This window comes from Pelecanus crispus, chromosome 1 (assembly GCF_030463565.1).
Source record: "Pelecanus crispus isolate bPelCri1 chromosome 1, bPelCri1.pri, whole genome shotgun sequence".
In the NCBI taxonomy this organism is placed as follows: Eukaryota; Metazoa; Chordata; class Aves; order Pelecaniformes; family Pelecanidae; genus Pelecanus; species Pelecanus crispus.
Window position 1 is genome coordinate 9862042 of NC_134643.1, and position 13225 is coordinate 9875266.

At 37.5% G+C, this 13225-nt stretch overlaps 1 protein-coding gene across 1 annotated transcript in view; it reads left to right on the forward strand.

Moving 5' to 3' along the window:
* Positions 1-13225, forward strand: part of SEMA3D (semaphorin 3D) — a 111739-nt gene that overhangs the window by 65751 nt on the left and 32763 nt on the right. The window contains exons 9-11 of the mRNA XM_075728101.1: positions 9015-9129; positions 9550-9619; positions 10977-11121. Of these exons, the coding sequence (XP_075584216.1) occupies positions 9015-9129; positions 9550-9619; positions 10977-11121 (330 nt within the window). The remainder of the gene's footprint in view (positions 1-9014; positions 9130-9549; positions 9620-10976; positions 11122-13225) is intronic.

The following is a 13225-nucleotide window of genomic DNA, read 5'->3' on the forward strand; positions in this document are numbered from 1 at the left end:
TAACTGTGATGAATTAAGAGATATAACAACAGGCTTTGTCAGGCCTTTTGGTCCAGCTTTCCTTATTGGCAATAGTACAGGCATGAGTGGTGTATATTTTTGTCCCTCATGGGTGTGTTTCAACAATATAATTGGTGGTTTTGTGAGGAGGGAAATCATGATTTGCAGATGAAGCAAAAATATGTAAGTTATGCTTATATATAAAGAGGTGTGACTGAATTTTACTGAGCCTCAGGGAAAATGAAAAAGAAATTGCAGTGTCAAGATAAAGCTCTAAAAACTGGATTATGGAAATGCAGCTGCACAACGTCTGAAGCAAACTCAGGAAATCATCCTAGTTGCCAGAGAGACTCATTGCAGAAGACACTGTTGGTAACTCACTGTCTTGGAAGTGGGAAGCCTGCAGAGTTAATTGTAGTGGAGTTCCTATGTTTAATCTAAAGCCCTTGACTTCAGAGTGCTTTGATTCAGATGTTCAAATATCTCTAAGAGTAGAAAAAGATGACTTTGTGATTTCAGAAATTTTCTGATGTGATAAAATTATCTTCCTGGGTTTTTTCCTATCAGTACATTTAATATGAAAATGTACCACAGTTTGCAGTTCAGGTGTTGCTGTTGTTGATTGAGTACATTGTTGTAAATGTAGATGTTTCAGGATGCTAAATTCTAAAGGACTCCGTAAGATTTTGGCCTACCTTTGTTTTTTGGTCTCATGCTTTTCCAGCTCTCAACCTGTGGTTGTGAATACTGAGGTCACACTGTCCCACACTAGTGACTTGAGGCACTTGGATGTATCCAAGCTAGGAAAGTAATTATCAGGCATTCGCTTCAATCAACAAAGGTAGATGACTATTTTTTAGAGGAAGACTCCTCCCATGTTCAGCCCAAATCACTCTTTGACGGACATATTTTCCATCAAGTATAAAAGGAGCTTTGTCCTACTGGGTCCCTGGAATATGAAATTCAAGGCGTTCTTATTTAAACAAGAATGTGAAATTCTGAATGGCAAATTCAGGCCTATTTGTTCAGAAAGAAACCAGCCTATCCCTGTGCTGCATCTCACACTGCTTCACTTTCAAAATGCTCTCAATGCATTCAAACCATATAAATTCTGGTCTCCTACTTCTCATTAATTGCATGATCCACCTAGTCACTTGACAGGCCTGTAGCTTCATGATCAAGAATGCTAAATTTTGTAACCTGAAGGTTTTGTTGTTTTTTCCTCTGTCTTTTTATATCCTTTTAATATATTTATATCATATAATCTATATTAAGTATATATGAAAGTTCAGATGAGAGATAGGTAAAGGCAAGTCAAACACTCTGGAATAAACTGCAAACAGATTATACACAAAATTTAAGGTAGATTTTCCCAAGAATTCCTTAACATTTTTGGTTAGTTCAGCCATCACCCTTTGTTCACTTCAAATTTCCATTGAAGTTGGAGCGAGTTGCCTAATGATGGATATAGTAGAGTACATCTACTTTGTGGCAGCCTTTGAACAGTTTGGGGGAAAGTTCTTAATACTAGCACACCTGTTGGAGGTAATCTTCACAGAATTGCTGAATGGCCTTGCAGTAAAATGGTGCTTTATCACTTATAAGCTTAATTTTATTATTTCATTTGTCCCAAACCACATGCAAACTTGCTGTTGTTATCTCCCTCTCTTTACCTGAGCCTATTAGTTTCTGGCTTTTGGGTTTTTTGTGGTATGCTTAGTAACAGCCCAGAATTTTTCTTTGCTGTATAGTTAGGTTTTCCAGTTTGGATCCCATCCAAAGATAATTCAGTAGAAACCTCTGGGTGTGATGTTTAAATCCAAAATAAAAACATTTTCCATAGTGAACCAAGCAGTTATACATGCTTAATGTGACTACATTGCTATTCTGAATGAAATAACAACAAATCTGCTTGAGGAGCAGGAACTTAAAACTAAACCATTGTTTCTCTCGCCCATAGTTCAGACAGAGGGCATTTCCACAGTAGATGTGGCCTACAGTCTTGTAGTTTTTGCTATGGTTTTCAGTTGCGATAAAGACCCTCTTTTGCATTGTCATAATGCCTAGAAATATGTGAATGCCCGGAGTGGCGTCTTTCCCATAGGTCTCGTCAGCTTTCCAATGACACGGGGTGTGTGGTCAGGGGACAGGTTCGTCTTGCCATACATTCAGCTACTTGAGCTTCATTCTGGTTTCATGCCAAAGGCTTCTCTGGTTCAGTCCTGCTGGGCATTTACTCATTTCAGCCAAGGAGGCCAAAAGCAGGCTCGACACTAGCCATGGCACTCCTGCATGCCGCTGCTATAGAGATGTGTGCCCCTCCTGCCTAATCCTACTGCCTCGATAAGCAAGGGCATGGTTTGAGACAAAAGTTTAGCTTTTCTGTTTGTTTTGTTTTTGAGATCTGTATTTGATCCTGGTTATGCAATCAACTTTGGACGTGCACAGAACTCAATGAATGATTTGAGCCACAGCCTATAATCTTAGTCTGTAGAAGATGCTACTTAACCTCCCCGATTACTTTTGCAACAAGCAGTGTGGTTTACACTAAGGGAATGAAGCCAGCCAGTACAGAGAAGTGACAGGTTATGAGATCAGTAAATATACTGCACTAATGATGAGGACCCTTTAGTCTTAGTGCCTGACGTGATGGCTCTGTCTTAGGATGGGGAAAATAAGCAGGGAGCCAGGACAAGCTGTGCATTATGTTCTGGACTGTGATGGACAAGGATTTTGGAAAGGTGCTCAGAAATTACAAGTCACAGGGACCAAAAAACAGCCTGGGGTTTTACACATCTATACTGTAGACTATGAGTTTTCTCTTTCAAGTCATATTCAAGATGGTATTAAGCTCTCAAGAAAGATGTGAAAAATGATCGTATAAGTATTCTCTGAAAGCAGGTGTGCCTACAGGAAAGCTTAAAGTCCAAGCCACACAAATCTAGAGGAACTTCTGGTTATAGTTTTGGAGGAGATAAAGGGCATGCAGCCAGCACTCTGATGGTCTGAAGAGCACTGTAGAGATACCAGGCTAATGCATCACCCTGGAAATCGGGAGGGCTGAGTTTATTCCAGGCTTTCTTGTTGAGGTGATGTGCAACTCGGTGCAGTTTCTATCAGGGGTCTGTCCATGTTTGCACGTTTAGTTCTTTTGTCTAATTATGTGCAAATGCTACTGCAGTGGCAGAGCCCTTGCAAGGCACAGTCCGTAGGCTGAAGAACTGCATCATTCTGTCAGATTAGACTTCGTAAGGGTTGTCGCTGCGAGTAAGCTTGTGGTACATGAGGCTGAGTCTCATTCAAATCCTCATCTTTGGATCAACTCACTCAAGCAGCAGAATTATTATACACTATCAGTATCTGCAGTGTCCAGAGGAGTTGGTGCCATCTTATATGAAGCAATATACAATCCTATAATGAGATGCTTTCCCCATGAAAAGTCACAGAAACAGCAGAATTACTAAAGAAAGTCACCAGTCTCACTGTCAGATGGGGACTGCAGACACAGAGGTGAACTGACTTGCCCAAGTTTACTCAAGGTATCCATAACAGAGCAGTCAAAGTTCTAAAATCGCATGTGCCTCCTTTCTCTTGTTTATATTGCAAGTGTATTTTTATTCTCTCTCAAGTCACACTTCATGTGTTGCTTGATGTTTTTGGATCTGACCCACAGCCTGCTGAAATCATGGAAGGAATCTTTCATCTGACATCAGTATGGTTTGGACAAGAAATTTTGACCTGAATAATTAAAAATAATTTAAAAAGAACCATAAATTTGAAGATGGCAGTCCAAAGAAGATTGTTGGCTGTTTCTCCATTTATAAAGTCTGCTAGAGGGTTTTTTTTCTTTATGTAAGGCTTTGCTGCTGGGGATGCCATTTGTTTCTGGTGGCTTTGTAACACAGCTAGGCTTCACACAAGAGAAGGGCTCCAGGGCCTTTTGCAGTTTCAGCACTTTTCCCCTCTGTTCTCCAACATTTCCTTTTATTCAGGACAGGAATTCACTTTAGATGGTCCTTCTGCACATCTTGCCACTGGCACTAATTAATAACCTGCTTCGAGAAATGCCACTAATTGTCTTTTTTTTTTTTTTTTTTTGATTGAAGAGGCTGTTCAAGATAATTGCTATCTTTAAAGTTTTATGAATCACAGTGTTTGACATCTTTGATGTTGATTGATTTTCTGAAAACTGCACTTTTTGTTCTAATGTTCAATTTGTCACTGTTACTTACAAACAAATAAGAGATTTAAAACCCCAAAGATGCAGATGTTCCTTGGGTTTGTTGCCATCTGTTTTCCTGCCTACTGGATTCCAAGACTAACATTTGTGCATTTTAATGAAGCTACATTTATATAATATATGATACAATAGAATGGAAAATAGATACAACTGAAAGTCTTTAATATAAGTTGATTTTTAAATCACTTGTTTGTAAAGCAATATTTTTTCTGATGGTTTTTATTTTCATGATAAACTTATCTTTAATTAGAGGGTTGAAAAACCTGTTGTTTTGCTCGCTTATAAAAAACTTGCAGATCAGAAAACTGAGATTTCTATGGAAGTCTCCCAAGAAAGGCGTATGATATAACCTTAATTTACTTCACAATTTTTACATTGTGGCATTTAAACAGCGTTCTTCCTGGATGTCAGAAAGCCATACACTTGCCCGTGCTCATTAAAGTGAGACATCTGATATTTGAATTCTTAATGTAGTTTGGTAGAAACCTGATTTCTCACTCCAAAAATTTATTTTTTAGAACTGTCTCATTGAAAAGGGTTGAAATTTTAGGATTTCTGTAGACTAAAAGTCTGTCTGATTTATTAAAATCATATTGGATTACTTCCCCATTTATCTAGATAATTTCTGGTTTTAAACCTTTGTGATATATTTTGGTAATATTTCCTCAATAGGTGACAGACTGAACTGCCCACCTTCTAGTTGGCAATTATCTAAATCTCTAACTCACGCAAACAAAAGTAAGATTTTACAGGCACTTCTTTCTGTTAAAAAGAAGGTATTTGAGGCGGAAATGTTGGTATCTGTTACAGCCTGTGAGATTACAAAGCAGTAAGGTCAAATTAAACCTTTATTTATATTCAAAAAGAAATATGCAGTTCCAAGTGCCTTCATCTGTACTGTAACAAAGTTTGTAGTAAACACTGCTAATCCAGTGTGTTTGGAAGTGATATTTTGGGAGATAAGATTTCAGATACTCGTGGCTGCTCATCTGGTACAAGTAGATTAGCCGTATTTTTGGAATGAAAGGCTCGCTCATGCTGCCTTGCCCTTCTCTCAGCACTTAAATTTATCTTGTCTTCTTGTCTCATCTACCTGATATATTTAACATTCTTTGTCTTCAGTACCGGTATCTCTTGACCAAAATAATTTCGGTGCATCCAGTTTACCACACACTTCCAGCAGGGTTGAGGCAAATCCTTGCTTGGTGTAAATCAGTCCAGCAGTTTTCTTAGGATTCTGTAATTATGTGTTAAATGCTTATTTCTTTTCACATATGCACTGACTGGCCTCTGCTTTGTTGATTTTCTCTGTTCTATCCATTTTTTCTTATCCACTGACTACCCAGCCTGTACACCTTACTATAGTCACGTCATGCTCTACATCCAGCTCAGCATTTGAGCACGTTAGTGATTCATTACAAACTGATATTATTAAATAATCTTTTCCACAGAAGAGACTGTCTTCATTCTGTACCAGCCTAGTCTCAAAAAGATTTTGGGACAGTAAGTCCTTTGTCCAACCTCTCAGAGGCCAATAATCATGAACTGTGATGGTCCAAGGAATCTGCAACAGAGTAGGCAGATATGATGCAAAGCTAATGAGATCATGACAACATGATCTGAAGGAAAAGAGCATAAACACATGTTCTCCAGCACCTGAAGCCTCAAGACATGTCAAAGTCTGACCTAATATGCACCAAAAAATAGTGTTAGGAAGGAAGGGGTGCACTTGCTTCAAAAATTTGAGATTCCTGGAGCTTAATAAGACAACTACTACTTGAGAGTCCAGGAGCACAGATATGTCTGTCCTATTAATAGTTTTTGAATCACCTTGGCCTGAGCTGAACTAATTCTACTTGTAGATAAAATCACCACAGCCTTTGTCAATTCCTGCACTTTCTTAGTCAGTGAGTCCTGGGCATGTACTAGGAAAGCAAAGACATTGCCTTATTCAGAGATTACATGAAGACTTGGAGTATTATATGGCTCCTAATCAAAAAAAACCCAGCACCCCACCCCACCCCCCCAAAAACCACAAACAAAAACATCCTCCTAATAAAATGTACATTTTGTTTCATTCAGCCATGGCAGTAGGAAGAAGCTTATTGGAGGATATGTCGGCACATTATATGTGCAACTGTCTAAATCAGTGAAAGGTCTTTTCAGTCTCTCCATTTCTGCACTATAAATTTGTCACTGTCTGGCTTCAGAAGGACTTGGTAGGTCATGGAGTGCTGGCTGGTCATTGAATTCCCCTTGCTCCTTTATAAACCATACAGTGTTACTGGCAAATTTTGGATATGTAAGGCACACCTAGTGAATGTCTGTTTAATGTCTCTTAAATTCAGGTAACATGGTTAACATCATGTCCTGGCTTGAGCATGAGGAAATATGGATATATCTTAAATCCAGTGGAATCTTATACTTTAAAGCACATAGCACTTGCTAAGACTGCTTCCTTTGAGCACAGTATTTGTTCACACTACTCTTTAGGAACTCAGTGGAACTACTGATATATTTAAAATAAGCACTTGTGAAAATGTTGCGTTGGATCACAACTTACGGGTGGTAAAACACAAGTAGATATTTTCCCGTCTCTGCAGAAGCTGAACACCTGTGATGACAGGAGCAGGAGCTAGACAAGGGTGATTCTTCCATTCCAGCCCCACCACATCTTGCTTCCTCCCCACTTTCTGATCCTAGTCAGGCAGTCAGAGACATCTCAGAGGCCTGTGATGCTGCACTGCATCCACCAGAAATCAACGTGGAAGCCCTGCAATGCGAGAATTGCTTAGCTAATCCAAATTGCCAGAGGAAGGAAAAGCTTACTGCTTCTTGCTTTTTAAGATTCTTTGTTGCACCTTTGTAATTGTTTGGTTTTAATTACACCACAAAGTTTATCTGCTGTGTCTTTGAACAGAACACACACATGCAGAGCTTCTTTTTCGTATTGGCTTCAGGCTGCTAATTTTGACACCTTTGTAATAAATCTGTTGACTAGATGCAAAGCTCCAGGCTTGGCAGGACCTCAGGAAATCAAGAGAGGAGGCAGGAATTCTTGTAAGAACAGGAGTTCCAAAGGTGATAGATGAACAGGAATAATTTCCAAATGAGCTAACCTGTTTAAAAGCAGCAAGTACATGAAAAGGGAAAATGGTTAGAGTGCATTACCAGATAAGCGTTACTACTTGTGAAGTGAATTTCAGGACTGAAAACCGCCTTTCTAAATGCCTGTAATATTTATGTTATGTCCCTGAAGGGCCAAACACATCCATGGAAATACCACGTAATTCCCACTACCGAGTGTTTCCTACTGGCTGGTTCTATACCTTCAGAGTTGCAAAGCCAATTTAAAAAAAAAAAAAAAAAAAAAAAAAAAAAGGTGATTTTTCCTAATGAATCCAGAGGGGATGAATATTTATGACCAAATTTGCGGTGCTTAAATTTGCAGTACAGATCCCCTAGGCTTCAGAGTTTGTAAATGAAAAGAAGTAGCCACCTTCATGGGGTAATTCAGAACCTATAGCTTGGAGACTGCTGTTCATTATAACATCTCTTGTAAGCATTTGAATTCTTGGTTCCTGCTGGAATATCATTGCCCTTACAGTTTTCAATATGAAAAAATTGAGGCCTAAATAGCGTTGTGGAACCTAAACAGATCTGTTATTTGGGGCCAAAGGGGACAGATAAATGTAATTCATTAGATTTTTCATATACTTAATGGAACAAGGTAAGCTCCTAAGCAAACTCCTAGTTCCAGCTTCTTAAAATTTAGAACTTTCTTCAGGATCCACTCTCCCCACGCACATTTCTTTTTTTTTTTTCCTTTCCTGACAATCTTTTACTCTTGTTTTTGTCACATTCCTTCTCATAATCATCAGAATTTTGAAACACTTCTGTCATGGTATTTCATTTCCTTCAAAGGAACATTTTGGAAAATCCCTAAATATTTTAGAAATATCTTAATTTCTTAAATGTAGTTAGATGGAATTAGTGTATCCTGTCTTCCTTCCACCTACCTAGCTGAAGCATGTAGGATCATAGAATCCAAGTCAGTAGAAGGACACCTACCCTTTAGAAAGATAACTCAAATTTCAAGTGACCTTTTATAGATTTATTTCTTTCTCCAATGCCTAAAGGAAATTTGAGCAAGTATGGTCATATCTTGGAAACCAATAGTAAAATAAACAAAAAATAAAATTGCTTTTGTGGAAGATAGACTGATATTTCCATAACAACGATTATTAAAATGATATGACTGATTTTTTCCTGGAATGTATATCTCTCTGTACTATGTACAAAAACCAAACAGCGCAGTATTTACATTGCCAGACCTGCTGATGAGTATAGTTTTTCTTTTTTGAGAAATCTATCCAAAATGTTCTGTATTATTATTGGGTTTGTAAAGAATTATTGAATTCTTACTGGTTGCAAAAATTAACATCACAGGGAACAAGAAATCATATGATATAGTCATATGTTTCACAGCATTCCAACTGTAGAGCTGGTAAGATTTGGGTATAATTAGTAAATTTTAGTTGCTCTCTCTCCGAGCTGAGAAGTGACTACTGGAGCTACTTATAAAAAGGCTGTCTTGCATTTTTTTTGGAAAAAAAATAAAAGAAAAAAAAAAAGACTTTATTTGTCATAGTTGTGGTAAGATCAAACTGTGGAATCAGACTGAAGTACAGTCAATATTGTGCTTCTGTCAAATATCATATATTAAAACTCTTATTTGTTTAATATTTAAGTTGTTTCACTTTATTTTTATTAGAATGATATGGGAGGTCAACGGAGCCTAATAAACAAATGGACTACTTTTCTGAAAGCCAGGCTTGTGTGCTCAATACCTGGTCCTGAAGGAGCAGACACACATTTTGATGAGCTGCGTAAGTTGAGTTATCTTTAATGGTTCATTTTGACATCAGTTTTGCTTGGCTTTTTTTTCTTCTTTGTAGAAACACTATGTCTTGTTCTGATTTAATCCATTTTCCAAACAGTGCTGGCAATATCTCTGTCTTTTATCAGAAGCCCCTGATTATAACTGAAATTAGACTGATTCAAAATGTGGGTTTTTTCACTTTCACTCCAAAAGCTGGAAAGTGAAAAGCTGATTCTATATAAAAATTAGACTATCTGCAATTGGACAAACTTCAGAATATTAGCACAAATTCACATAGCAGAAATTAAAATTCAGACAGAAATAAAGCTTTGTTACATATTTACAAATCTCCAAATTATAAATGGTAAATGCAGAAATGTTCAATGGATTTTTAATTAAAAAAAATAAAATATTTTTCCCATTGCAGAAGATATATTCTTACTTTCTACAAGAGATGAGAGAAACCCGCTTGTATATGGAGTCTTCACTACAACAAGGTATGCATTAGGATCATGTTTGCCTCTGAAAGCAAATGCTGAAGATCTTACTCAGGCCTTTTATTAAACCTTTCTACTACTAGATCCTGATTACTGAGAGCAGTGAGAGACTGCTTGAATAAGTCTTGCAATATTGGGACTGTAGTCACTAAGGATAATATTTTCAGAAATGAAAATATAACTTATGTCCCTAAATCTTTGCGTACCTGACTTTTGAGAATGATAGTCAAAAATATTGAAAATTTAACAATTAAAAGCATGCTAGTTTATTTCAACCTCATCTAGATCAATTTACAAATTTCAATCATATTTATTGAGCAACCAGTAGTTACTATTTATGACAAACCATTGTTGTAAAGCATTATTTCTGAAAGCAACAACTTGACATCAGCTGTTTCTTAGGATCAAAACCCATTATGCTCTAAAGTAATATTTCAGTGTTTTTATAGACAAGAGTTGATGGAAGAATAATCTGTCTTTATCTCATGGGGATAGATTAATTAATTAATGAACCTCTCAGCGGTGATAATGAGGTGCTCTATATAGAATAGTCAGAAACGAAATAAATAATTCTTTCTTTTGTCTCCAGAACCTTTGAATTAAGTATAAATAATGACTAGCCAAATGCTGAACAGTATGAGTACAATGAAAAATTGCCAAGGCACTCCCTAACTCAGAAGCAGCCACTACAGTGGCTCCATAGAATATATAACCACATAAAATACTTAAAATTGAATGAAATGTTGCACAATGAATGAAACGGCATATGAAGTAACTAAAGTACATGCCACTGAATAATGTGGCATGATGTTCTTTGGAAAACTGAACTCTTTGAGGGTTTTTTGAGAAAAATACGTAAAGAAAAGGAAAAAGACATAGAAAAAGAAATAAATGTTTATTTTGATCTCTTTTCTTTTTATTGTCTGTCCAACGCAGCTTGTAATTCTCAGACACATCTGTAATATCACTAATATACAGACTTCCAGATGTGAACACAATGTAAAGGAATGTCTGCCATTTGCAGAAAATTCTAATCGTAATAGCTGATAAATAATAGCTTGAACCTATCAGCCACTAGAAAAAATGGCAGTCTATCAAGTGGTCCCAAAGGCTAAGTCCAGGTTTCAACCAAGCAAGGTTTTAAACAGTAATGACAGTGGTATTAAATATCTGTAGTTATCAGACCTGTCCACATTGTCTGTTATTTAGCACCACTTATATCAACTCTCAGGTGCAGGATTGATCCAAACCCCACCAGACTCTGTGGAATTAGTTAATTCACTGGAGGAGGCATGCACTGAAGATGTGTTTACAATACACATAACCATCTACATATCCATCTGGCTTCCTTTTCCAGCTCGGTCTTCAAGGGCTCTGCAGTTTGTGTGTACAGCATGGCAGACATCAGAGCTGTTTTCAACGGCCCTTATGCTCACAAAGAGAGTGTGGATCATCGGTGGGTACAATATGAAGGTCGTATCCCGTATCCCAGACCTGGTACAGTAAGTGTCTCCTTAATTACATACTTCTATTTTTACTCAAAATCAATCATACTTCACACACCACCCTCCAGATTAGTAATTTATATTTTCAACTCAGGATGTTTCAAATTATCCTCTGAACCCTCTCCCTTCTGTTGACAGCTCAGACATCTACCTACCCGTTATATGTTTATATATATAAATATACATTTTTCCACATCTCTGAGATAACATTGTGTCCAGACTGTCTATTTCCTGATTGTCTCTTATATTGTGTTCTCCTACTGTACAGCTGTATTTCTATCTGTTGGGATCACCCTAAGGCACCAACACTTCATAAAAAGCCAAAGGCATTTCTTTATGGAGTATTAAGTTATGATGAGGTATTTTATTTTAAGTCTTGTATTTCTGTTATCTTTGTGTCTGTTAAAATCCTGTTCCATGAGGTATGGTCATTGATTCTGTTATGTGTGTTTGTGTATGTGTTGTGTTTTGAAGTAAGGAGTTAGCTACTGGAGATTTTATGTGATGAAAGATAAGTGATAGGAAGAAAGGAGAGGTTTAATATCCGGAAACACTTCTAAATCCCAGTCTCTTAGATTTCAGATCTAACGATCAGAGCAAAACAAAGAGGAAAATTTTGAAAGAGTTATTAAAGAATTCTTCCCTCGCTTCTATCTCGGTATTAAATTTGGAAAAGCATAGACCTACATTACAGCTGAGGAAGAAAATGGTATTTCCAAAAAATGCATCTACTTTTAAAAAGTCACCACAACTTTGAACAACTCTTCATACATAGAATGTAAAAGAGCAATGATTTGAGAGTAAGATTGATATTACCCAGGATAGCTTTACATTAACTTGGTCAGGTATTCGGTGAACTAGTGCTAGGCAGCTGCATAAATGCAGCCAACCACTGAGCTACTGAGCTTGGACTGCTGCTGGTACCTTGCCTAGGAGCCATCTGGGTGTTTCGGCACTATTTCTCTGACATCAGCACTGATGTAACCTCTGCTTCAAGCCAGATTATCTAGTTTATTTAGCTCTTCTTTTCTCACATTTCCTTGTGTGTCTGTGTTTTCTTGATCATCCTTCTAATGGATGCAACCGCATGGTCCAAGCTCATGCTGTTTGCTGCACTTGGTGGTCCCAGGCTTCAGCAGGTCAGGCCCTGAACTCTGATTCAACTGCAGGCACGTTGCAAAGGACAGCTGACCATAAAGAGTAAGGCAGCTCCAGAGATTGATTTGGCCTGCCTAGGATCTGCACTGCTGGAGCAAATACACTCCTAATTTAGACAATTTAGAGACTGTAGGCTTGCGCATCTCTCTCACACAAAATATATAGTGCCCCCAGAAAAGAAGATTACTTTTTTTTTTTTTTTTAAAGTATATGCAACTCCATTACTGGTTAAGAAGTGCAGATGCATTTAGTTCTAAGTACAAAAATGGTGCCAGTGAGAACAATAGCTGGTCCCATGGTATCTAAAGAGATTAAAATAACTCTCTTTTAAAACTTGGAGTGCCCCATAAGGATGAACACTGCACAGATAGATGGGTCATAAGCTCATTGCATTTTTGAGTGTATTAGCCATCACATGGTTGAGCTGGGATTCGCAAGGAAGGAAACATGTTGTGCTGAAGCATGCCAGTGCTGATCTTTATCACTGATTTGAATATCCATGCTTGCAAGTATTTTAAAAGTTGGAAAGTTTAAAGATAAATGGATATTTTCCATAAGCCGCCCCTTAAATCTCCAACTGCTTCCTTTAAGCACCTGATAACAACTGTGAGAAAATGGTCTCATAAAAATCCTTAGGACCTTCATTAGCCAGTGGATTTCTGTAGGAGTTTGTCTGACCAAAGACTGAAAAGGGAAGTGGGTTTTACTGAAGAAAGCTCTCGGAAGAAAAATTTCTGTAATGTTTGCTATGTAGATAAGGTAAATGTATTGCTGCATAGTTATTTATCTTTTGTCTTAGTGAGCTGGACTACTCTCAGACTTCAACATACTTCAGGCTCAGTTTAATATAGGGTATCAAAATAAATAGGTTCATGCCATGCTCTCATTTCATAACGGGCTATGCCAAACCTCTGGATGTGAACAAATTTAGGCTGGGATCTGA